A 23,307-nucleotide genomic window follows, 5' to 3' on the forward strand; every position below is an offset into this window, starting at 1 on the left:
ATCCCCTACCAGAATCCAACTCCACTCCCAGTTCTTGTTTGAAAAATGTGCCACAAGAAGGCGTTGTCTGGCAGACTGGCAGACCAAGAGGGCAGAGCCACTAATACACATACACACGCATGCACACACACACGCATGGACACGGACACACACACACACACACACACACACACACACACACACACACACACACACACACACACACGCACGCACGCACACACGCACACAGGCTTACAGCAGCATTGTGACATCATATGGTACCAACTAACATTATTAAGTACCAGTTAGCCAAAAGCGATGGCAGATTTAAATCCCAATGTAGTGCAGATTTTTTGTCTGAAGAGGGTGAAACACTGACAGTTTTATTAGAGAGAATATTTAAATTTTAACAAATACACACAAAAATTGTAAATTATTCACTACACATGTCTACAGCAAGACTAGAAACTCATTCATACAGTTTATCAGCAAAAAAAAGTTGATCTGGGAGTTACTTGCTCTTTAAATGACAAAAGAACAATTAATACATATTATTTATAGAACATTTGGTCCACCTTTGATCAAAATTGATAAAATACCAGCATTTCCCACTGTTGAATGAAGAAAAGTTTCTTTTTCATCAAAACAACGCTATTTAAAGCAACACTGCTTTTATTTTAATAGTGAGTTAGCTAATTAGGATTTTGAGGGATCGTAAAGAGTCTGGAAAAAAGTACACACAATTATTTACAATAACAGACAACTTTGTATTTTTTTATTTATATTTCAGGTATAAAGCACCACAGATATGAGCTTTGTCCTCTGACGTTCAGAGTACATTATAACAGTTTGCATCGCAATGCAATATGGAAAACGTTGCTGTCCCAAGCCCGTAAAAGGATTCATCCTCGATAAAACGGGCAGAACAAGAAAACATCTGGAACTTGTACTTAGAATTGGAACAGTACTTGGGCCATCGTTGATGACGTTTCACAAGGATATGAGCACAAAGTTCAGAGAAGTACGCATATTGAGAAACGGACACACACTAAAGCTCAGTGTGTGTCACATCTAAAGCAGTCCTGGTGGAAACAGTTCTCCGTTCACCATCATTCTGTCATAGAATGTGACAATTCTACAACGTTCAACCCTTTCTGCTGGGGTGCTGATGAGCAGGCTCCCCCGCCCAACACTGAACAAAGCAACCCACCACGCCAGACCCCAACCAGACGGCCAGATCCCCCTCCTAGCCTCCAGCCCCAGGAAGCCAAGCGACAACAGAGGTGTGCTAAGACCCCTTGTCTCCCTCCACCTGCTGCAATACAGTGTTAATGCGTGTTGATGAGATGTATTCCGTGGCTGTGGTGGAAAGGGTCAAACTCTGGGAACCGGAGATGGTTGGACCCTTTGTGCAGCAGTACTGGGACCAGAGTGAATAGGCTGTGTATGGGGAGCATGAGTGGGTGTCCGGCATGCATTTTTGTACGTCTTGGGTTGTATGTGTATGTGTGAGCATGAGGGAGGGAGTGTGTGACTATGTTTGTGTATGACTGTATATGTCAGGTGGGGCCTTTGACTCCTCCCCTCTCCTTGGACTTCTTTTGCTGCTATACATCTTCGCCTCCCCTGCTCCTGTCACACTTGGTGTGGAGTGTGGTGCCTTGGTCTGCCTGAGTGTTTGCGTCTCCCAAGTCAGGGGGTTTAAGATTTTTGGTGTCTGCCTGATAAATACCGGTGGCTGCCTGGTGGGATCTGAGTCCCTGAGCTCTGCTGGGTCCCCGGCGGGGCTGGTCACCCCTGGGTGCCGGGTCGCTGGGTTCTGGGCTCGGCTGGCTAGGGGATGGGAGGCTGTGGGCGAGCCTGTGGGCTTGCCACTGACATCTCCCGCGGCTCTGCCGACTGCTGGTTGTGGCCCCCTGGGGCAATCCTCTGTGCCTCTCGTGGAGGACTTTTCTGGTTGTAGTCTCCCTGGAGTCCCTGTGCTTTGGGGCAGCTCCTGGATCTCTGGGACTTGGAGCTCCTTCCATTTCCTACACATCTTTGGGGCAAATCTGTGGCCCCTCACACTCTCTATTGGACACTCCTATAGAGAAACCTTACATATACAAGCATGTGTACACACACAGGTGCTCACATTGTGCTCTCATAAGTATGGACTTGGGCACGTTCAACACTTTCTCTAATTTCCCTCTGGGATTAATAAAGTATTTTTGAATTGAATTGAATGTCTTAAGGCTGTGGCTGGCACTAAATGCACTGTGATTTATTATCGTGTGACTGTTCAGTAAAACAATGTTGATGTTATATTCCTTGTTGTATTGTTGTGTATCCCTTTTCTGTAGGTCTAGAAGCAGACCCTTGTTCATCATTGATTGTTTATTTTTGTGGAACACCCCCCCCCCCCATATATATATATATATAACGACAATTCTACAACGCCTGTGTTTGACACATAATGAACACTTTCAAATCCATCATGATTTTACCCACCCATCCTTCAGAGTGAGAAACTGTTGGATTTTAAAGACACAATTCAGCTGCTACTTACTTTCTCTTCATAATGGATGTACACTGCAGCTTCAGGACCGAGATATTTGACCAGACTGGAAACCACAGCTTCTCTTCTTTCACCAGCCTGGAAACAGAAAGGAAAATGGGTCCTAACTCGGTACTATCTGTTCTCCATCTTAATGTTTCAAACTAAAGTGGAAAAATGCTGAATATTCTTGCTTGTTATAAACACAACAAAAACAGATGAATGGTAAAACTGACAAGTGTTACACATGTTCTTTCTTTCTTTCTTTCTTTCTTTCTTTCTTTCTTTCTTTCTTTCTTTCTTTCTTTCTTTCTTTCTTTCTTTCTTTCTTTCTTTCTTTCTTTCTTTCTTTCTTTCTTTCTTTCTTTCTTTCTTTCTTTTGTTATGGACATAATGCTGTTTGAGGCAATTTATATAGATATTGGTCATACTCAAAAGAAGGCTTATTATGAGGGAATAAAATAAAATGATGAAAAATTTGTTGTAATCAGAGGTTATGGGGTTGTCTGGGGTTGAGCTGTACCACAGAAGGTGGCGCTTTGTCTCGTATTAGGAAATTAACCTCAATGCTTTCCAACAATGTGTAAGCGTTTCAACGGCACTGCTGTGAACTGGGGTGGCACACAATGCACCAATCTATGTTCTGCTCCTAAGTAATGAATTTAACCTGGGCGCTGTGAGCAGGTGTGTGCTTAAATTGATCCAATTGGAAATTATTTATCCAAGTTTTTTGAAGCAGTTTCAAAGAAGAGTTTTCATCTGATCTGGGAAAATACTCTGGCCACCCAAAGAGCCCATCAGCCTAGATTAACATTAAATAATCCCTTCATTAAAATGACCAGCACAGCTGCACTTTGGTTTGTGAAACTCACATTTCATTAAAGCAATCTTCACAGCCTTGTCACAACAATGCAGGTGAGCTGCCATGTTCAGCTATTTGCAGCCACTGAAGAGTCAGCGGTCGTTTCCTGGAAACTCAACAATTATCCTTAGATTCACATTTGGTGTGTTTAACAAATAATTCACATTTAGAGAGGAGCAGAAATGTTGTTTTTTATTGAATGCTTTCCTTTTGGGGCTGACTAAAATGTCTTTGGGTTTTGCTCTTTATTACTGCACTCCATCTCTATTTGCCAGTTTCTCCTTCACTCTAGAACCACTAAAGTCTTTTAGCAAAAATCTATTTCACACCACAAAAAGAACTCCCTTCATTAGTTATTTAAAACCTATTTTTCATAGGAATTAATTTGGCGGCTTTGAAAGGTACATAAACAAACAGGTTTGTGCAATTCCCCATCAAAAATTAATGTATTTGATCAGAAAATCTGAAATGTTCCTAAAAGCAGATGATGTGTTAATAACTAAAAATGAGGCTGAAACCAAATGCACGTTGTAAAATGAAATCCAAAAAAGAAGCAGCAGCTCTAGATTCGGCTACAAAGAGAACAGCTGCTGCATGGGGACTTAAAGGAAATCACAAAGAAAACATGTTGACAGATGTCACAAAATGGTCAAAGTGTTTTCCTGTTATTTTTAAATCTACAAGTACAACTATACTCTAAGCGCACACTTAAGATCTGGAGCTGAAAACCTTAAAAACACAAACAACTTTTAGAGAAACAGAGATGTAACCAAAGAAAAAAAATCACATCCTATTTGAAACTAAAGGTATTGGTTGAATCTGAAATCAAATGACAAGTAAAGTGTAACTTCACTAGCACAGCAATGGGAATCCAGCTTTGTACATGAGAATATAAAATTAAAACTATACAATATTAACAACAGTGTTATATTTAAATAGCACATACTGTGTGTAATTGTAACCTTTGTGTCCACTCACATCACATGCTACCACATTGTCTCTGTTTTCAGAAGTGGAGCAGCAAGTGGAGGTTAATTATTAAAAAACCTGGAGCAGCGTGGCTCTGCAAGGTGACAGTAACTACAGCTCCTGAGCCACAAGTCAGGAAAAGGACTCAAATGCCAAAACATCACTAGAGACAATGCTGGATTTTGATTGTTAACAATAAAAAGCTATAAATGTCAGTTTACTTGGAAATGATGGCAGAACTTGTTCAATGCAATTATAAACAGCAGGAAAACAGACTTATCAGTAGAAATGTAGCCTCAAAGAAACAACTGCTGTTTGAAAACTAAGTTGTGGCTAAATCAATCGTGAATTGAGAACAAAAAGATGAATGTAAGTCAATGGGGCTAAAAACGCTTTTTTCTAATTCCGCTTGTTTTGTGCCATGGATTTCACATATGATGTCCGTGGATTTTAAAGACGCATTTCGATACCAAGAACGCGCTTATTTTTGAACGTGGGGAAACGCTATTTTAGGTTGTGTGAAAATACGTCCAGGACTACAACTGCGCATCACGAAAGTGGCGTCATCGAACCAGACACAAAGAAAAACTGTGGGAATATGGCTGTAAGTTCAGCAAACTTGAAATCCTTCCTTCAGAAGAGAAGAACCACCATAAATATGGCCATTTGGTAAGTTACAGCTACGCTAGGGAAGAGGGGATTATGTGGTGATATATCGACGTCTGATTTGTGGTCATGCTAATTACGAACTTTTACAAGCTGATAAATCTTAACAGTAGGTGACAGGCGGGGTCGAAACACCTATCATTACTTTTCATTTAAATAGCAGTACAACATATGTGTGATCCAGGGTCTAAGGCAAAGCGGATTAGAAAATTGCTCTTTTAGCTCCGTTGACTTGCATTCATTTTTTTGTTCTTCCGGGGACCCATCAGCTGACCAGAAAGGGAGGAGACTTAGGCTCCCTATGAGAAGATTCCTAAAAACCTGTTTACATAGTTTGGGTCATTTTATGATCCATATAAACTGAGTGATGCTTCTGCAGTGATGTTCACCTGAGCTATAGAGCATTTCCCAACCAAGCTGCAGATTTTGATGTATTTTGGTGTGAGGGGCATTTCCATGGCTACAGGGGAGCTGAAACAGAAACTCGTGCAATGCCACATTTAATAAAACTTCATAAGTTAGTACTTTTATTTTTATTCCCTGATCATGAAATGACCTTTTCATCCTCAGTAAAAATGACATGGCTGAACTGTGAATCTGAATTATGTCTCCATTATACTAAATATCCAATTCACCTCACATCCCGAACAAACATCAAGCCCTTTATATTTGATGCAATGAACACTTAATTACCTAATAGCACCTGATGTCCAAAGCTAATTGCAATCAAAAACAAAGAACTAATAGTTTGTTTGTTTTTAAAAGCCTTTTATCTCATGTTGTTTTCTGAACTAATAGGTACTGTGTGCTGCCAAAAGCCTCCTTCTAAATCCAGAATGCAATTTTCTTAATGCTGCATTGCACAAAAGCTGTCATTTAGATGATGCAAATCACTCAGCCTTTGTCTCTGTTAAAAATGCACCAGAATCAAATGAAAGACTCGGTAATCGTAACATTTCCAGATTTCTTTTGGACTTTTGGTAAATCACAAACTGTGGTGTTAAAAGCATATATTTTTGGAAAAGTACTTTGTACTTAACCCCTCTAGACTTTTACCATAAGTTCCTATCAAACCACTTCTTACCATAAAGCTACCAGATGGAGTATTAGGATTTGTACTTTCATCAAAATCCTCTACATGCCTACTGCCCTCTGGTGGAGGATCTGCAGGTGGCAAGGGCCAATTTTATTTCTGCCATTATATATTATTTAACTGCATTAGGAAATAAATCATGTTATACTTTGTTATACTGATGTAGCAAGACTGACTGGCTTCTCAACCAGTTAATTACTTGGCCTATCACCCCTAAAGAGCTCAGAGTAAAAGGGCTGCTCCCCTCCCCAGTGTTTCCGTTACTGCAAGAACTTCCGGTTCCGCCGACCTGTGTGAAGAAGTGTGTTTGTGTGCAAGACTTCTGTGCTTTGATTGTCAGTATGGCTAATCTCAGTGGTTGCAGCATGAGAGACAAGGTCTAATAATTGCTCCTGCTTCAGGGATCGCTCATGCTTGGATCATCCTGCAGAACGCACGACTTTTCTGTGTTCTAGGTGGACCTTCATTCTGATTCAGTACGTTCAGCCTGGTGTCTCTCTTCCTCTTCTTTTTTCCTCTTCTTGACTGCTAGGGGTGGTCGGATGAACCGGTGGCGCCAGTGTATGGCAGGCCTTGCCTCTGTCAGTACGCCCCAGTGCAGCTGTGGCTACATTGTAGCTCATCATCACCAGCAACCACCAACAAATGTGTGTGTGAATGGGTGGATGACTGATTGGGTTGTAAAGCACCTTGGGCAGTTGTAGAACCCTAAGACAGCGCAATAAGAATACAGGCCTTTTACCATATTTTTGAATGAAGGGGTTTTGCAGAGATATTTTGCTTTTTGCTGTTTTGCTTAATTTTGTTTTACTTTATTTTGTCCCACAGCTGCTTCCTTCTGTGTCATTCCTGCTGTAGTGTGTCTTCCATGGGAGTTCACCAAGCTGTTTGGCTCTTGCTGGCCATTGCTGGGAGTTGGCTTGTGAACGTCTCTTACAGAGGAAAGGCTCTGGGTTTCTGAACGCAGCTATTACCGCCTCTGGCTGCTTGGAGCTCCCCACAGACAATCATAAGAACTAGGGCTGGAGAGTTTTACCGATCTGAACTGATGGTTCATTCATGACGTTAGTGATGTGGATGCACCGGTAGCTTCAGAGCACATACAACTACAACTGATGGTTATATCATAATGTATGTCTCTGGTTAGTAAAAACCTAGTTACATCCATTAGTTTATCTGCCATATGTTTTCATTTTTTGAGGCGTATTGAGTGCCTCAACAATCTCTTTCAGTGGAAACCAGGTGGTGCGCTACAACAGTTAGAAAACCGTGGGACAATATTGACATAGGTGCTTCCTGTCTTAACTTGCCAAAAAAAAAAGTTCCTAAAAACAAGTCCATGGCACGGTCTCTGGTTTTTACAGCATCATATTTTTCTGATCATTCTTATTGATCTGCGCATCAGAAACTTTGTGTGAGGTGATTTAAGATAATTCCTTACGGTAATATTTTTGCAGAACTAAAACCACCAGATAGAACGACATTTAGCCCTCAACAGTGGCTCAGAGAAGTCTAACAGGTGGTTCAGAATGCCTGTGCTCAGCTTCTGACCAAGTCCTCCAAACACACCCACATCACCCCGCTTCTCATCCAGCTTCACTGGCTGCCAGTCAGCTTCAGGGTTCATTTCAAGATCCTGGTTCTGGTCTATAGGGCCTTACATGGACAAGCACCATCTTACATTGGTGATCTTCTTCGTCCCTACTCCCCCAGCAGGTCCCTGAGGTCCAGTGATCAAAGCCTACTGGTTGTGCAGCACCAGGCTAAAGGTCAAAGGTGACAGATCATTTGCTGCTATGGCCCCCAGACTCTGGAACTCTCTCCCCCTGAGCCTGAGATCAGTGGACTCAGTGGTCTCCTTTAAAAAGCAGCTGAAAACTCACTTGTTCAGGCTGGCTTTTGTGTGACCTTCATCACCCTCTCCTTGTTCTGCTCTCCCCACCTATTCCACCTTCTGCAGTATCCACTGATTTCCCTCTTTCCTATTCACTCTCTTTCTTTCTTTACATTTTTAATCACAATTGCCTATTTTTTGCTCATTTTAAATATATTTTAATCATTTTCTAAAATCTTTTTTTAAATATATTTTTACATATTTTGTTTTTGTGAAGCACCTCGTGATTTTTATCTTGAGAGGCGCTATAGAAAAGATCCTCTTCTTCTTCTTCTTCTTCTTCTTAACAGCTGAGGTAAACCCACATCTCCCTGCTTCTCCAGCATTCACTTTTCTCTTAAAGGAACAGTAACAGTCACCCTTATGGATCATTACAATATTTAAAAAGTATGTTCAGATGATTACAGCGTTTCATAACAATTCTTAATAATTATATGATGATCTCTAATAATGTTCTGATGCTGTTGGTTTATTTTGCTGAGCAGTTTTTGTGTCTAAACCTCATTTCAACCCTCCTATTTCAACAGAGTATTGCAGCAATAAAAATATGTATAATATGTAAATATCACTGATGAGGTGTATTGTCTTTTAATGGTGAACTTATTGATAGATCAAACAATAGAGGATCAAATACATCCTTCACAGAGGAGAGGGAATGATGATGTTTAAAAACCGGATGTGGGCTTGTAAATTCTGTAGCCTCTGTTTCGTTTCAAATTAAATCATGAATTGTATCTAATCAAAATCATTTTAAAATTATTAATGAATTGTTAGCAGGAATGAATCCTATCGGGGGTTTCACCATATCGTTAATGTGCCGTATTGCTGGTGGAGAATCGAGATAAAATCAAATCGGTCTCAGTGGTGGAGATTTACATCCCTAAGGACACCTGATCTGCAGGAGTGATGTTTTTATGTGTTACACACTGTGCCCCCTTCATGTAACTGAAAGTGAATTTTTATCAAAAGATTTTTTAAAACCCCTTAGATATTTTTTTTCAGGTACTGGCTTTTGTTCTTTCACACAGTTCTACCTTGCTGCTGCACAATCAAACATTTTAAAATATATTAAAATAACTGCCCAGAGGCAAATTTCCTTTGAATCCTCAGCTAAAAAAAAAAATGTTTTATCCACAGCGGGATTTTTAAGAAAAGCCGACGTTTTTTAATAAAGTGGCAAAAAAAGATAGCTTCCGGTCTGAGTTGCTTATGCAATACTAGGCTGTTCCTCCAGGAAGCAACAGTAAACCATCCGCTGCTCAGGTTTTTCTGCATTATAGTAAAGAACAATGTTTCATCAGAATCAGATGTACTGTAGCTTCTGAAACCTCTGCTAGTCGGTCAAATTTTTTTTCTCCACAATACGAAGAGAAGAATGGGTACAATACTGTCAGAGGAGTTCAAACGAGCATGTTCGAGTGTTTGACTCCAACCACCTGCAAGCCGGATAGCCGAGGTGGAGACATGCTCAAGGCTGTTTGACAGAAGATCCTCAAGCCGATCTGGATGCTGATGGTGAAGCTAATGTTGAGGAGGATGCCGAACGTCATCAGAACCAAAGTCATTACAGTTTGTTTACTTTTATTGAATATGTTTTTTATTTCTGCACATGTATCTCCCACCACTATCTCTCAGCAATTGAACTCATAGCTGCATCAGGCTGTCCTATTAGAATTCAATTATTCACAAGAAAATAAAACAATGTGCTGTCAGATTTACAACTGTTTCCATATATTGATATAATTACCGTCTTCTTTTCTCAAAATGCTGTTTCTGATACTGATCAGAAAAAGCATGTGTTACTAATTCAGCAGCACGGTGTGTTGAAGCTGTCATCAGCTGATCGGGAGCTGATTCATCCAAGCGCATCACGGCCCGTGAAGAACGAGGAAGACGTGATGAATAGTCTACGGCTGCAGATCTGCAGATTCGCTGCTGGTGTGGATCTGCAGCCGTGCCCTTCTTGGCGTGACAGCGGGACGTTCTGAAGGTCCGCTCACCTGTTCACCGCTCAGACGTCATGATCTTCCATCTTCCTAGATCATCCAACTGTAACGCGTTTCTGAACATGTCTTTAGTCCCGCTGCAACACTGATGCATCAGTCTCAAACGTCATGGAGCTCAGGTGTTATTAGAACTACCTGTGTGTGTTTACCACCCAGCTTCAGCTCTTCTGTGTTTGGGTCTGACTGAAGTTAGTAAATGTAAGTCCTCCATCAGATGTGTGCCTCTTCTAGAGTCATTTTAAAGGATTTTTATTTATGTATTTATCCATTACTAGATTACCAGCTACAGAAATGCTACTAAAAACACACAATTATGTGAAGCTGGAAAATTTTGAATACCGTGCAAAATTACATTTATTTCAGTAATTTAACTAGACTGAGAGACCATTTAAAGGCTCAGGAAACTTTACAGGTGTTTCTATTTCCAATTATAATAGTAGCTGATAGGGGTCTTGTTAAATATCACACAGTGGCATTTTAATAGTCTAGATTAGTGTAATAGTCTTGTTTGTAGTTCCTCCAAGTGCCCATTTGTTTCAATTATTCAGTTTTATAAAAAAACATTTGACTTACATTTTATTATGTTCAAGTCATTATTCATTTATATTTCAGTATTGTAGTAACTTATAGTAGATTACGTAAGTTTAATTAAGAGGGGAACCCATTTTTCTTTGCATTCTTTAATGAAAAATTAATGAAACAGTTATTTTTCTTGGTAATTAGTTACTTTTATAATCTTGTAACTCGGTAAGTAACTGAGTAACCTTTTTGACAAAGTAATCAGCAACAATGGCTAATTACTTTTTTAAAGCAACGTTCCCAACACTGGTAGTAACCCAGGAGGACATGAAGTTAATACAGGAAACTTGTTGAAATATGTGGATCATCATTTAGATCCAACCTTTGAGAATGTCATAGCTTTCCCAAATGACTTAGTTTTTCCTTACCGGAGCTGATATGGTTTGCCGTGCTGCTGCAGTCACGCGTGTCTGGCACAAGTGTTTGGCGGTGGTTTTAAAATTGGAATATGTAGAGGTTTTACATCAAATGTCTGAGCAAATAGCACTATCCAGCCCTCGTAGCCTGTGCATCAGCTGTGTTCTAAATGTTCACTGCAGATCTGAATGCTGCTATGGTGTTGTCCTTTCAGCTCACTAGGGTCAGAAACTGTTTCCACAACTTTAATGTTGCTATGTTAGAAATGTGTGTAGGGCTCAGACTTCTAGCTCAGACGTATTGCTGCAGCTGTAAACCTAATTATCTGTAACCACCGAGACCACAAAGTTTAATAAAATACCGCTAATCACCGAGTAGCATCAGTAGCTAAGCCCTTGTATAACATATTTGAGTGACGTATGGGAAACAGTTCTTCACCAGTTTCAGGAGTAAATTGTGAATTTCTATAATGATTTATGACAAAAATGCTTAACAAAATGAAACTCTGACCCCAGTTTATCTTTATACAGATGATTAAGTGTAGTTACACAGAATTTCTGTTGTTTTCATGCAGTCTGGCCAGTACCTTTAAGTGTTTTAGGATGTGTGAATGAGTTATGCAAAAATGGGTCAAATTATGAAACAGAAATTTTCAGGAAATATTCAGAACATCTTCAAGCTGAAGCAAGATTTTTTTTTCCCCTAAAACATTTCAAAGGTGCTTTTAAACTAGCTGACACTAAAGTTCATCCGTTTTTCTCCCCTCATATATGAAAATGGGCTGGACAGTATTAAAAGGTTGCTAAGGCTCTGATGTAAGAAACTTAACTCCAACCAATACTGGCCATTAGAAGTTATTTACATTTACAGTGAAATATATGAAGAAAACTGAAAAACAGACAAAAGCAATCATTAAATTTTAGGTTAAAATAGAACCAATAATAAATGAGCAGAATGGAATTTTGTAAATGTTCAAAATTAAGTTTCTGTAATAATTCTGATAAAAAAAATTTAACTGGATTGAATTACCTTATTATTTATTTTTTGTGGTTTTCTTTGTATAATTGCCTTAGAAACCTGATAAATGTTGTTATATTTCAATATCTTTCTTGATAAAGCATATTTAATTGTTTAAACAGAATGTGAAATTTCATCTACTGGTGGGTTTTATTTTCTAAATGAGTATTGTCTCGTGCAATTTCTGGTTCAACAAACATTAACTTCTATTACTTAGGTGGTAAAGTAATTAAACATTATTTCATCTGTCAGTGAGGAAAATTTTCTTCTTAACAATTTCTTCTTTTTATTTCACTTATCGGTGTACCTCTTTCTCACTCCAGTGAGAAGCCAAATGGCCTGCGAAGAAGCCCACCAGAGCTGGATTACCACGTGGGCTGGTGGCGTCATAGGTAATGCAGAACGGACATTCGCTCGATGATCCTGTCACTATTTCCCCCGAGAAGCCCTTTTCCTTCCAGAAAGCCTGCAGGGAAATGAAGACACTCCAGTGATAATGCAGTTTAACACTAAGCTCAAATAAAAACCACTTATACACACTCAGGCTGGTGAAATGGCATCAGACTTTGACTGACTGGTGAATTCAATTTGAAGAAGTAGAAGTAAAAATAGGAAAAGGAGCAGAAACACAAGTGGACTGTTTCTCAAAAGCTAAAAAGGACTTGCTTCTGCATCTCAGTGTTAATGTCAGTGGAAAAATAATTCACTGCTGTCAGTGACTTCCTTCTGCTATGATGATTTTTTTCAACACAAAAAAATAAAATGTAGTACAAAGCTAAAAGCTGATCCTTTTGTCACACAGTCGTCAGTGGAGGCCCAAAATCAAATCAATAAAAATACAAGTCACGATGCTTCATCAAACCTAAAATTAAAACCATTTTAGAACCTTCCAGCTTTATCTTCTTGTTTAATTATTGGTCTGTTATTTTAAAATGTTTCCAGAATGTTAAAGAATACCACAGAAATTAATCATCGCTCAGCTTTCACCACATTTTGTATGATGGCTGTTTGCATAAGCTCTAGAAAATTCTGAAAAGGGATCAGATGAAATGCAAGTAATCGCAAATCCCTTAAGGTATAAAAAACAAAAGGCCACTAAATTTGAGTGAATAAATGAATGAATGAATAAACAAACTTTATTGTTACTGTAGGGTGAGACATTAGTCAAATTGTCTTCTATGTAAAGCAGTTTTTGTGTTTAAAAAGCATCACACACACTATGGACACATAAATGTGGTAAGGGGACAAAGAATGAGTTTATCAGCAATCTAAAACAGTGCTTTGAATCTCTAAGAAGCATAAGAAATTTTCTTTTGGTTTTCATCTGACCCAGAAGCCCTGATACAGGCCAGTCTTGTCTCATCTTCTTGCGCCTATCTGGGTCTGAGTCGCGGAGGCAGCATCCCAACTAGGGAGCTCCATACCGTCCTCTCCCCGGCTACCTTCACCAGCTCCTCCGGTAGGACCCCAAGGCGTTCTTGGGCCAGTTCGGAGATGTACTTTCTCTAATGTGTCCTGGGTCAACCTGGTGGCCTCCTGCCAGCAGGACATGCCTGAAACACCTCCCTGGGAAGCGTCCAGGAGGCATCCTAACAAGAGGCCAAACCACCTCAACTGACTCCTCTCAACATGAAGGAGCTGCGGGTCTACTCTGAGTCTCTCCCGAATGTCTGAGATTCTCACCCTATCCCTAAGGCTGAGCCCAGCCACCCCGCAGAGTAAACTCATTTTGGCCACTTGTATCCGCAATCTTGTTCTTTCGGTCATTACTGAAAGCTCATGACCATAGGTGAGGACTGGGCGATAGATCGACTGGTAAAGAGCCTTGTTTTTCGGCTCAGCTCCTCCTTCACCACAACAGAACAGTTCAGCGTCCACATCACAGCAGACACATCCCCAATCCGCCTGTCGATCTCCCGCTCCCTCCTTCCCTCACTCGTGAACAAGACCCCGAGATACTTGAACTCCTCCACTTGAGGCAGAATCTCTCTCCCAACCCGGAGTTGGTAAGCTGCCCTTTTCCGGTCGAGAACCATGGTCTCACACTTGGAGATGCGGATCGTCATCCCAGCCGCTTCATACTTGGCTGCTAACCTCCCCAGTAAGAGCTGTAGCTCAGAGCCTGATGAAGCTAGGAGGACCACATCATCCGTATAAAGCAGAGATGAGATTTTCCTGCCACCAAACTCCACACCCTCCACGGCTGTGCCTAGAAATCCTGTCCATAAACGTTATGAACAGGACTGGCCATTCTAAACCCTCTAAATCAGCCTTGCTGTGAAAAAATTGCTGTTTACTCCTCCCACTTGGTCAGACATGCATATGCTGATGAGCTGCTTGTTGATTGGTTGGTTTAAAATGGTAAATGGCTGATAGTTGATATAGCGCCTTCTAGAGTCCTGGAACCTCCTAAGGTGCTTTACAACACATTCACCCATTCACACACATTCACACCCTGATGGTGATGAGCTACATTGCTGCTACAGCTGCCCTGGGGCACACTGACAGTGGCAAATCTGCCGTACACAGGTGCCACCTGTCCCTCTGAACACCACCAGAAGGCAAGGGGGTTTAAGTGGCTTGCCCAAGGACACAACGGCAGTGACAGACTGAGCGAGGCTTGAACCTGCAAACTTCAGATTACGGGGTGAGCAGTGTGTTTGTTTCTGACCACAACCAAAGTCTGGAAGAAAATTCTGGGATGAGAGGCTAAATGTCTCCAACATATCCAGAAATGTCCAGCTGTTTTCAGCTAAAACTCTCAGGATGATCATGTCCAGGATGACTGAGAACTACACCTCCATGCTGCAGCAGCATTCAGTCAGAAAAGAAAGTGAAACTTAAATGTAGCCGCTGTCAGTAACAATCTAACAGATTTTAAACATTAAAAGTCTCAACAGAAATAGTTCGGAAAGGAAATTAAAATGTTCACAACTTTGTGTGTCATTTATTATTATTATTATTATTATTATTATTATTATTATTATTATTATTATTATTTATTGTGACAGAAGCTGGTGTGGTCCACCACAGAGAAGCTTCTCTAGCATGATGACTTAAATCTAATCTAATCTAATTTCCCCTTGGGATTAATAAAGTATCTTTGAATTTGAATTGAATTGAACTCTACAGGTTATTGTTCAGCTTTCTGATGCGCACGCTCACACACACGAGTGTTGGTGAGCGGCTGCTTCTGACTGCTGACGGTCCGTGTGCGTTTTTATTATGAGACAAACTCACCTCACACTGCCCAGAGTTTGTTCTTTAAAGCTTCTATTACATCCACCATGTTGACCTATTTAAACAACTTTCCTCTACGCTGCAGGAGTTAAAGTTTACATTGCGTGTCAGGTGGGAGGAAGGGGACTCAGTGCTGCACACAGACAGCTGGTGTGATGAGCTCTGAAAAGCGTTGATCACAATTTGCAGATCACGTTTATTTTTCACGGAGGTCGGCCGCGGATTCCTCTTCCAGTCGGCATACTAGGAATCGAAACTAGGAATCGAAATAAAAAACTTTGAACGATTCCGGGAAAAACTAACAATTGGTTCCGGTTCCAATCGATGCTTGATGCCCAACCCTACTGAGCACTTAACTCCTGTGCCATTGTCACCCACAATCAGCCGCAGACACTGGAGACTGTAGATTAGTGGAGGAAGGGCTCCACATTGTGATGTTTTAATAAGAGGTTTCTCAGAAAATAAGTTTTTCTATTGCATTTTTAAACTTTCTAATTTACATAAAGAGTGGGTCACACACGGCTTTGACTTTTTGGCATGCTACTTTATTCACAAACAACAAGAAAATGATGGTTTAGATTCTTTGTCCCCTTTAATGTTTCAGAGTGCCTAACAAATATCCAGTACTATTATGACTGATTCAGGGAGTTAGGACTTTCATATAATGACCTAGTGTCAAGAAGGGCAGCAAAGATGTTACTGCAGACCTTGGTGAACTTGAAGTCAGTCCTAAAGAGGTAGGTGGACGAAAGCCTACAAATTGTAACAAACTCCAGGTAGTGACAATGAGTGACCAAAAGTTGACTGACACCATGTCAGAGTGAAGAGCAGAGCTCTTGAAACAAAGGGCCAAAAATACAACTATTCTCTTTGTGTGAACTTCGCAGCCTAGGAATCTAGGCAAACATTAGCCAAAGCTAAATGAATTTGCTCTTCATGTCGGTCTAGGTACGCTCCATAGGAGCTTCAGCAGGTCAGACCATTCTTGTGTCTTGCCGATCACAATGCTCTATTGATTTGGGCGGTGGCATGAGGCGACTGAGCAGAGCAACTAAGATGCTCGTTTGAAATGGCTTTGGCATCAGCTTAGGACTATTTAGACTTGGGCTTTTCTTTGAGTCAAGAGCAAATAGAGGTCCTTACACCCTTTATTTAAAAAAAGGATGCGTTTGTGTCTTGCACTGATGACCTGTTGACTGACATCCGTAATGGTGAGTAGGTCACTTCGTTCGTTATCCAATAGCATGTAGAGACAGTCTGAAAGACAACTGTAGATTCCGCCCCCGACTGAATTCTGTCCTTGGGGTTGTCGTCAGTCTATACATTCACATATATAGGATGGCTTGCCAGGCTATAAATTTCATTCAATTGCTCATGAAATCCTTTGAAACTTCTCAAATGTTCAAAATGTAGTTCCAATTCAATATACCATTGAGAGCTAATGAGTGTAATCTCAAGAATGCTGATCTTGGTCACTCCACTTGGCTCCACTCAGCTTTCTATCAGACCATGGAGGAACTGTCCATTTTCGGAATTGTTGGTTTACCCACATCAGATTAGGCGAAAACATATAATGGAATTCAGATGTTCTCACATAGTATGGGATTGGCTACAGCCAGTCTTACACATAGGAAACTGATTAAATGACGGGAAGCCAGCTCATTAAGTGCATTGTGTCCAGCTTAAAGTATAAAATATTATGTTTGGGGAGGTTCAGGGCCTTTTTGACTGGCAACCATGGATAAGAGGTTTCAGGGGGTCCATGTGTGTTTGGTGTACTCTGCTCTTTTGGCTATATGAATCAAGTTAATTGAACTTTCTGAAACAAAGTCGTGTTTGGAGTGTATCAGTGACAGTTAAACACGTCTGGTCAAGCCCTCCCCTGGGAAAAAAGAGCCAGAGGTACAAGGTCCGCTCGCGGGGGACAATCCTCCAAGAAACTATCTATGGTCCCTAAACCATAACACCACAGAGACATCTAACAAGACGATATACAAACACTAATTTAGGAAACTCTTTAAAAAACGGTTCTTAGGTCATTCTTACATCTTTTGGCCACAGCTGTACACAAATGGACTGAGAGGCACTGATGTGGTTTGAGTCAAGATAAATGAGATAAAAATGTGTTTCTGGTTGTCTAGAAGAAGACCTTTAGCAGCTGTTCTATTATTTGTATGCAATCAAACTCAGCTAAATGCAATCATCCTTTTTGAATATATGAAAGGAGCAAACAGCACGGTTGATTACATTATTCTTTAAGCAGTGTCTATATAAAGTAAAAAAAATTCAAATGGTTCCAATGTTAGTTTTACGGCTACAGTAATTAAAAAGGAAAAAAAGGGAACCTCTTTTCTCTTTAATTTAACTCAGATTAAATAAATAAATAAATAAATAAATAAATAAATAAAACTTGGATCATCAGCAAACACATTTAGTTAGAATCTTTTCATTGTTTTTGTCTATGTTGGCTGAAAGGCCCAAACTGTGTTCACTTCATTTGATCACAGATAAAATACAAATACACTGCAATATTTCCCCTTTTGGATGATCAAGAGAAAATCAAAGCTTATGTTTACATCATTAAAGCTGAACATTGAAACAGAAATTTCAGAGGGGAAACACTTTAAAACTTTGGCCTTCATTTTACAAACACACTGAAAAAACAGCATTTCCAAATAAAGACACAATGGAACGTGGAGGTAAAGGGGACAAAGAAAAAAATCCAGATGAATGACTAACTTCTCATCTGTTCATGGGTGTCAACCTGCCAACTTAATTAGTCACTGTGTTTGTCAGAGGGGATTTTCCAAAAGGCCAAAAAATGTTTCACAAATGTCTCATAAAAATAAGATTTTGGCTCTCTTGTATATGGTATATGTAGTCTGCTGGCAACGTCATGTAATAGTAAGTGCCTTACATGTAGCAGAAACAAAAGCTTTTGGCCAGGACAAGCTGTTTAGAGTTTGCATCAAATCACACTTACAGTGAATTCTATTATTCAAGCGTTTTACATCATGCTGAATTACACAAACAACATTTGTGCACATGCTCTGGCGGACCGACATCATTGCAATGGGTTCAGCTGTCCATTACATGATTCAGGACATCCAACACAATACTATAATGAAAATGACTGACTCATTCAGTCAAGTGGTGCTCGCTGTAGAACCATAAAGGCGGAGCTGCAACCAGAAGGTGGAGCTGCACCAGTCAGCCCCGCCCATTCCATAAGAGTCAGTCTTTCCAGTTGTGAGACTTGATAGCATTCTGGAACCAAAGAGGGTTTTATAGCTAATATCATCTAAAATGCAAGACTGAGGACGGAGTTGAGAAGTTAACTGAACAGTTTTTGTAAAGGTTCCATAATTAAAAATCTAACTTTTGGAACTTTTTACCATGTTATACTGTCATTTCCTCATAAGAAACATGCCAAAGCCATTTTTGGCCTCATTCATGCATTTCTACAAAGACACACTGAATGGCACAATTACATGTAACGCCACATGTTTGCTATCAGATGTAGTGGTGAAGTGGTTATGAAGTCAGATTGACATGCGTTTCCCTAGCAGTTTTTAAAAATGTCCCTATGTAATCCGATTAATCGATTAATCGTGTCGAGACCCCATCCGATTAATCGATTATCCAAATAATCATTTGTTGCAGCCCTAATGGGTATACCGTTTAAAATATAATGACTAATGTGTTTGTTTGTTTTTATTTATTCGTTTATTTAGCCAGTGTGAGTCCATTTGTGAGCAAAGTTTCAACTAAAATGCTGTTTAGGAACGACCAAATTCAAAGAACTTTTAGAGACATAAATATTTTGCAGAAAATAAACATTACAACTAAAATATAAATAAATTAAGTGTTTCAGCTGGCGAAATAGATTGTTACCGACCCCACCGAGAGTCGAACCAGCATCAGCAGAGGGGAAAGCAAAACTTAAGTCAGACTATCTTGCCACTGGACTACCAGAGACCACACAATAGCCCTAAATGCTCTTGTAGGCCCCTTTTGTTGGAGCGGCTGTGCACTATTGCCATGGTGCCTCTCGGTTTGTAAAAGTCAGGTGTGCCATTTCTGTGTTTATGTTTATGTTTATGTATTTAGCAGACGCTTTTGTCCAAAGCGACTTACAAGTGATAATCGGCATGTTGCCCTTGAGGCTAACAACAACAATAACAACAACAACTTGACACCAGTCATGGAGAGGAGGGAACAAGGAGTGGACAGTACCAAATTTCTAGCATTGGGTACACTCTCACTGTCTCTGTCCCTCGATTCATCTCCACCGGAAGTTGACCATCCCCAGGGCCTGCATAGTAGCTCTTCTTCCATGGAGAGAACCAGGTTGCTCCGCCCAGGGTTATCCAATTGGGAGGGTGTCCAAGCATGTGGTGGTGACCACAGACACTTCCCTGAAAGGCTAGGGGGCTCTGTGCTCTGTGCGAAGTTAAGGCAGTGAAAGACATATGGTCCACAACACAAATGGTCGTCGTCGTCGTCTTCCTCCGCTTATCCGGGTCCGGGTCGCGGGGCAGCATCCCAACTAGGGAGCTCCAGGCCGTCCTCTCCCCGGCCTTGTCCACCAGCTCCTCCGGCAGGACCCCAAGGCGTTCCCGGACCAGATTGGAGATGTAACCTCTCCAACGTGTCCTGGGTCGACCCGGGGGCCTTCTGCCGGCAGGACATGCCCGAAACACCTCCCCGGGGAGGCGTCCAGGAGGCATCCTGACCAGATGCCCAAACCACCTCAACTGGCTCCTTTCGATCCGGAGGAGCAGCGGTTCTACTCCGAGTCCCTCCCGAATGTCCGAGCTCCTCACCCTATCTCTAAGGCTGAGCCCGGCCACCCTACGGAGGAAACTCATTTCGGCCGCTTGTATCCGCGATCTCGTTCTTTCGGTCATTACCCAAAGCTCATGACCATAGGTGAGGATTGGGACGTAGATCGACCGGTAAATCGAGAGCCTGGCTTTCTGGCTCAGCTCCCTCTTCCCCACGACAGATCGGCTCAGCGTCCGCATCACTGCAGACGCCGAACCAATCCGCCTGTCGATCTCCCGATCCCTCCTACCCTCACTCGTGAACAAGACCCCGAGATACTTAAACTCCTCCACTTGAGGTAGGACCTCTCCCCCGACCCGGAGGTGGCAAGCCACCCTTTTCCGGTCGAGAACCATGGTCTCAGATTTGGAGGTGCTGATCCTCATCCCAGCCGCTTCACATTCGGCCGCGAACCTACCCAGCAAGAGCTGAAGGTCAGAGCTGGATGAAGCTAAGAGGACCACATCATCCGCAAAAAGCAGAGACGAGATTCTCCTGCCACCAAACTCGACACACTCCACATCACGGCTGCGTCTAGAAATTCTGTCCATAAAAGTGATGAACAGAACCGGTGACAAAGGGCAGCCCTGGCGGAGTCCAACCCTCACTGGGAACAGGTCCGACTTACTACCGGCTATGCGGACCAAACTCACGCTCCTCTGGTAAAGGGACTGAATGGCCCTTAACAGAAAGCCACCCACCCCATACTCCTGGAGCGTCCCCCACAGGGTGCCCCTGGGGACACGGTCATAAGCCTTCTCCAAATCCACAAAGCACATGTGGATTGGTTGGGCAAACACCCATGCCCCCTCCATCACCCTTGCAAGGGTATAGAGCTGGTCCACAGTTCCACGGCCAGGACGAAAACCACATTGCTCCTCCTCTATCTGAGATTCAACTATCGATCGGACCCTCCTCTCCAGTACCTTGGAGTAGACCTTTCCAGGGAGGCTGAGGAGTGTGATCCCCCTATAGTTGGAACACACCCTCAGGTCACCCTTCTTAAAGATGGGGACCACCACCCCGGTCTGCCACTCCCTAGGAACTGCCCCCGATGACCACGCAATGTTGTAGAGACGTGTCAACCATGACAGCCCTACAACATCCATAGCCTTGAGATACCCAGGACGAACCTCATCCGCCCCCGGGGCTCCGCCGCTGTGTAGTTGTTTGACTACCTCAGCAACTTCTGCCCCCGAGATCGGACAGTCCATCCCCAGGCCTCCCAGCTCTGGTTCCTCCTCGGAATGCGCATTGGTGGGATTGAGGAGCTCCTCAAAGTATTCCTTCCACCGTCCGACTATAGCCTCAGTTGACGTCAGCAGCTCCCCATCCCCACTGTAAACAGTGTGAGCGAGTTGCTGCCTTACTCTCCTGAGGCGCCGGACAGTTTGCCAGAACCTCTTTGGAGCCGATCGATAGTCTTTCTCCATGGCCTCACCAAACTCCTCCCACGCCCGAGATTTTGCCTCGGCAACTGCCACTGCTGCACTCCACTTGGCTATCCGGTACCTGTCTGCTGCCTCCGGAGACCCACAGACCAGCCACGCCCTGTAGGCCTCCTTCTTCAGCCTGACGGCTCCCCGAACCTCTGGTGTCCACCAACGGGTACGGGGGTTGCCACCACGACTGGCACCGGCCACCTTACGACCACAGCTAGCAACAGCCGCCTCGACAATCGCAGAGTGGAACAAGGCCCACTCGGACTCAATGTCCCCCACTGCTCTCGGGACGTGGTCAAAGTTCTGCCGGAGGTGGGAGTTGAAGACCGTCTTGACAGGTTCTTCTGCCAGGCGTTCCCAGCAGACCCTCACTATGCGTTTGGGTCTGCCAGGTCTACGCGGCACGTTCCCTTGCCATCTGATCCAACTCACCACCAGGTGGTGATCAGTTGACAGCTCCGCCCCTCTCTTCACTCGGGTGTCCAAAACATACGGCTGCAGGTCAGATGATACGACTACAAAATCTATCATCGACCTGTGACCTAGGCTGCCCTGGTACCAAGTGTACCGGTGGGCATCCTTATGTTCGAACATGGTGTTCGTTATGGCCAAACTGCGGCTTGCACAGAAGTCCAATAACAAAACACCGCTCGAGTTCAGATTAGGTGGGCCGTTCCTCCCAATCACACCCCTCCAGGTCAAGCTGTCATTGCCCACGTGAGCATTGAAGTCCCCCAGCAGGACAATGGAGTCCCCTGATGGAGCACTATCTAGCACTCGTCCCAGGGACTCCAAAAAGGGTGGGTACTCTGAACTGATATTTGGCCCATAAGCACAAACAACAGTCAGGACCCGTTCCCCGACCCGAAGGCGCAAGGAAGCTACCCTCTTGTCCCCCGGGGTAAACCCCAACACACAGGCAGAGAGTCTCGGGGCTAACAAAAAGCCAACCCCAGCCCTCCGCCTCTCACCCGGAGCAACTCCAGCAAAGGAGAGTGTCCAACCCCTCTCCAGGTCTCGGGTTCCAGAGCCAATGCAATGTGTCGAGGTGAGTCCGACTATATCTAGCCGGTACCGCTCAACCTCTGCCACAAGCTCCGGCTCCTTCCCCGCCAGCGAGGTGACGTTCCATGTCCCAAAAACTAGTTTTCTTGTCCGGGGATTGGACCGCCAAGGCTCCCGCCTTGGTCTGCCACCCGATTCGCATTGCACCGGACCCTTCATGTTCCTCCTGCGGGTGGTGGGTCCACAGTTGGACGAGCCCATGTATCCGGTTCGGGCTGGGCCCGGCCGGGCCCCATGGGCGAAAGCCCGGCCACCAGGCGCTCGCTCAAGGGCCCCAACCCCAGGCCTGGCTCCAGGGTGGGACCCCGGTAACCCTCCGGGCCGGGTACTCCGACTCTTCGTTTTAACCGCCATGAAAGATCCTTCGAACCGTTCTTTGTCTCACCCTTCACCTAGGACCAATTTGTCATGGGAGACCCTACCAGGGGCACTAAGTGCCCCAGACAACATAGCTCCTAGGATCATTAGGGCACTCAAAATCCTCCACCACGATAAGGTGACGGTTCAAGGAGGAGCACAAACAACACAAATGGGGTTTCGTATAAACTATGTAGACCTGTCAGCCGTGTTTCTGGCTCTGAAACATTTCAGTCCTTACCTGAGAGACCAGCATGTGTTGGTACGTACAGACATCACAAATGTAGTGTCATACAGGGAGGAGCATACAGGGAGGAACATGCCATAAGAACATGTCATAGAGGAAGAAACGTACAGGGAGGAACATGCCATGAGAAGATGTCATACAGGGAGGAACATGCTCCCTTCCTCTGCTAAA

At 43.0% G+C, this 23,307-nt stretch overlaps 1 protein-coding gene across 4 annotated transcripts in view; it reads right to left on the bottom strand.

Annotated features, from left to right (window-relative positions):
- The window catches only part of LOC107396981 (probable flavin-containing monoamine oxidase A), a 125,653-nt gene that overhangs the window by 42,271 nt on the left and 60,075 nt on the right, over positions 1-23,307 (bottom strand). For all 4 annotated transcript variants that reach the window (XM_054744140.2, XM_054744141.2, XM_070552727.1 and 1 more), the window contains 2 exons: positions 12,266-12,424; positions 2,528-2,614 (listed from right to left, as the gene is read on the bottom strand). In XM_054744140.2, the coding sequence (XP_054600115.2) occupies positions 2,528-2,614; positions 12,266-12,424 (246 nt within the window). The remainder of the gene's footprint in view (positions 1-2,527; positions 2,615-12,265; positions 12,425-23,307) is intronic.

The sequence above is a fragment of the Nothobranchius furzeri genome, chromosome 6 (assembly GCF_043380555.1).
Source record: "Nothobranchius furzeri strain GRZ-AD chromosome 6, NfurGRZ-RIMD1, whole genome shotgun sequence".
Classification (NCBI taxonomy): Eukaryota; Metazoa; Chordata; class Actinopteri; order Cyprinodontiformes; family Nothobranchiidae; genus Nothobranchius; species Nothobranchius furzeri.